Source organism: Carlito syrichta, unplaced genomic scaffold (assembly GCF_000164805.1).
Source record: "Carlito syrichta isolate Samal-C Ts95f unplaced genomic scaffold, Tarsius_syrichta-2.0.1 Scaffold305648, whole genome shotgun sequence".
Lineage (NCBI taxonomy): Eukaryota > Metazoa > Chordata > Mammalia > Primates > Tarsiidae > Carlito > Carlito syrichta.
Genome location: NW_007249744.1, coordinates 393,402 through 395,529, shown reverse-complemented (window position 1 = coordinate 395,529; position 2,128 = coordinate 393,402). Strand labels below are relative to the sequence as shown.

At 52.9% G+C, this 2,128-nt stretch overlaps 1 protein-coding gene across 2 annotated transcripts in view; it reads right to left on the bottom strand.

Annotated features, from left to right (window-relative positions):
- The window catches only part of LOC103264340 (cytochrome P450 2D17-like), a 3,970-nt gene extending 2,787 nt beyond the window's left edge, over positions 1-1,183 (bottom strand). For both annotated transcript variants that reach the window (XM_008061989.1, XM_008061990.1), the window contains exons 1-2: positions 995-1,183; positions 120-291 (exon numbers count right to left, since the gene is read on the bottom strand). In XM_008061989.1, the coding sequence (XP_008060180.1) occupies positions 120-291; positions 995-1,183 (361 nt within the window). The remainder of the gene's footprint in view (positions 1-119; positions 292-994) is intronic.
- Between the last annotated feature and the right edge of the window lie 945 nt (positions 1,184-2,128).

Here is a 2,128-nt window from a genome sequence, read left to right as displayed (position 1 = left end):
CCTTCGCTTTTTTTGCCCTCCACGGCCAAGTCTCCGCTCCCATTAGGCCCTGTCCTGCCTCTGGTCACTACCCGCCCAGGTCCTGCTTGGACGAGGTTTCAGCCACCACCGTCTCTTGCCTTGGGAGCGCGGGCCGAAGCCCAGTTTATCAAAGATGTGCACAGGCGAGCGGTCAGCTGTGTCCTCGCCGCAGGTCACCAGAGCCTCGCGCACTGCCACCACCCCGTTCAACACGACCACTGGCATCCAGCCCAACTGCAGGCTGAACACGTCTCCAAAGCGGCGATGCAGCTGTAGGTGGCGAGACAGGTCGTCAGTGAGGCCGGGATCTGCCAGGCTGCCGGCCCCAGACTCAGAGCACAAGTCCTGGGGAACTCCAGGGCTGCCAGTGAGATTGTGCCAGAAGGAGACCTGACCTCCTGATCTCAAGTGTTGAGGGTCACATCCTCTGTGATTGAGAGAACTCAGTTTGGATCTACCACCCAGTTATGACTTGAAACAGTCACCAAAATGATCAGTAGGCCTCAGGTAGCATCCCATTTTACAGATAAGAAAACTGAAGTTCACAGAAGTTAGAAGTGAGGCCCAAGGACCCACAGCCACAAAAGATTCGAACCAGGTCACTGCACCTCTCTAAATCTCGATTTCCTGATTTAAATGGTGCTCAGCATTCGACCCCTCTTCCATTTCCAAGACCTCAACTTCTAGTGTAATTAGAAGGGACATGGGGTTTCCATAGTTATATGCTGCCAACTGGTTTGCAGCCCAGTGCCACGTCCAGGGATTTGCTCTCCCAGACCTTGGCCTTTGGAAAGTCCAAACTATCCATCAGGCCCTGCACAAAAGTCCATCCCAGGTAGCCTCTCAAATCTGCTTCCTATTTGGGGCCCAGCTCCTTACCTAGCCTGTGACTTCACCCACTATCACATCTACTGCTGGGAGGGGGGAGGTGGTTCCCAGGATCTCTGCTGCCCTCCACTATCACATCTCTTACCTGGTTGAAACAGTATGGTATGTTTTGGAAGTCTATCTGGAGCAAGTTGCCCAGCACTGGCACTGGCATGGGGCCTGGTGGGTAGCGTGCAGCCCATTGTTGGCGCCTGTGCATCAAGTCCACCAGGAGCAGGAAGATGGCCAGGGCCACAGCCACGGATGCCAGTGCATCACCCATTAGCAACCCCATGGCTGCCCTGTTACACACAGGCTCTTCTGGGCACAACTGGCACACCCCACCCCACCAGGCACAGAGGACCAAGCAGGACACACAACACCCTGAGTGATCGACCAGTCTGGGCTGTTCCCTTATAAAGGGAACTGACACTGACCTTTGCCCTCTGCTGTGAGCCAACCTGCAGTGTTGACTGTGCTGTCAGAGGTTGCAGGGCTAGGGCAGGGCTGGGGTGGAGGGAGTGGCTCCAGAGAACCTTGCTCCTGCTACCTGCTTGGGACACTTACCCAGGGTAGGGTGGTAGAGGGGCCAAGCAGACATCACCCTCTCTGCCCCACCTCAAACCTCTCAGCTCTGTGCAGACTTCTGGGATAACCATGGTCTGATGTGACCCTCCCACACAACTCCCCACTAGGCCCAAATCTTCTAATGTGGCTTCAACCTCTCTCCTAGAATGTGACCTTGCCCCTCCCTCACTGCACCTGCCTATTCTGAGTGGCCTTTACCCCTGTTGTTTGTCATCTGCACTTGTTTTAGGGAGGGTATGATAATCTGAGGGAATATGGGGCAAGTCCTCTCATTCACACTAAACATTTGACATGTCAAGACACTCACAGACACCAGTAATCATGCAAGCACCTCTCATATATTCCCCAACTCTTTCCCACATGCTCACATACAGACAGGTTCACACACTCACAAAACTACCCACACTCAGAAAACATACTTATACACAGACTCACACAGAAGACACAAAACTAATTCTGTAATGTCTCTATTCCTAGTTAAGTTTGGCCACTGAACTCTACTCAGCTTAGTGGTCAACAAATCACTGGGCTAGAAATTTCCTGAGACGCCTGGAACCATAAATCTCCCAATCTTTGCTAAGGAGCTCTACATGTGTTTTGGGGCATGCCTTCAGCATTCAGTCAGGCAATGACAACTTTACCTTAGCCTTCA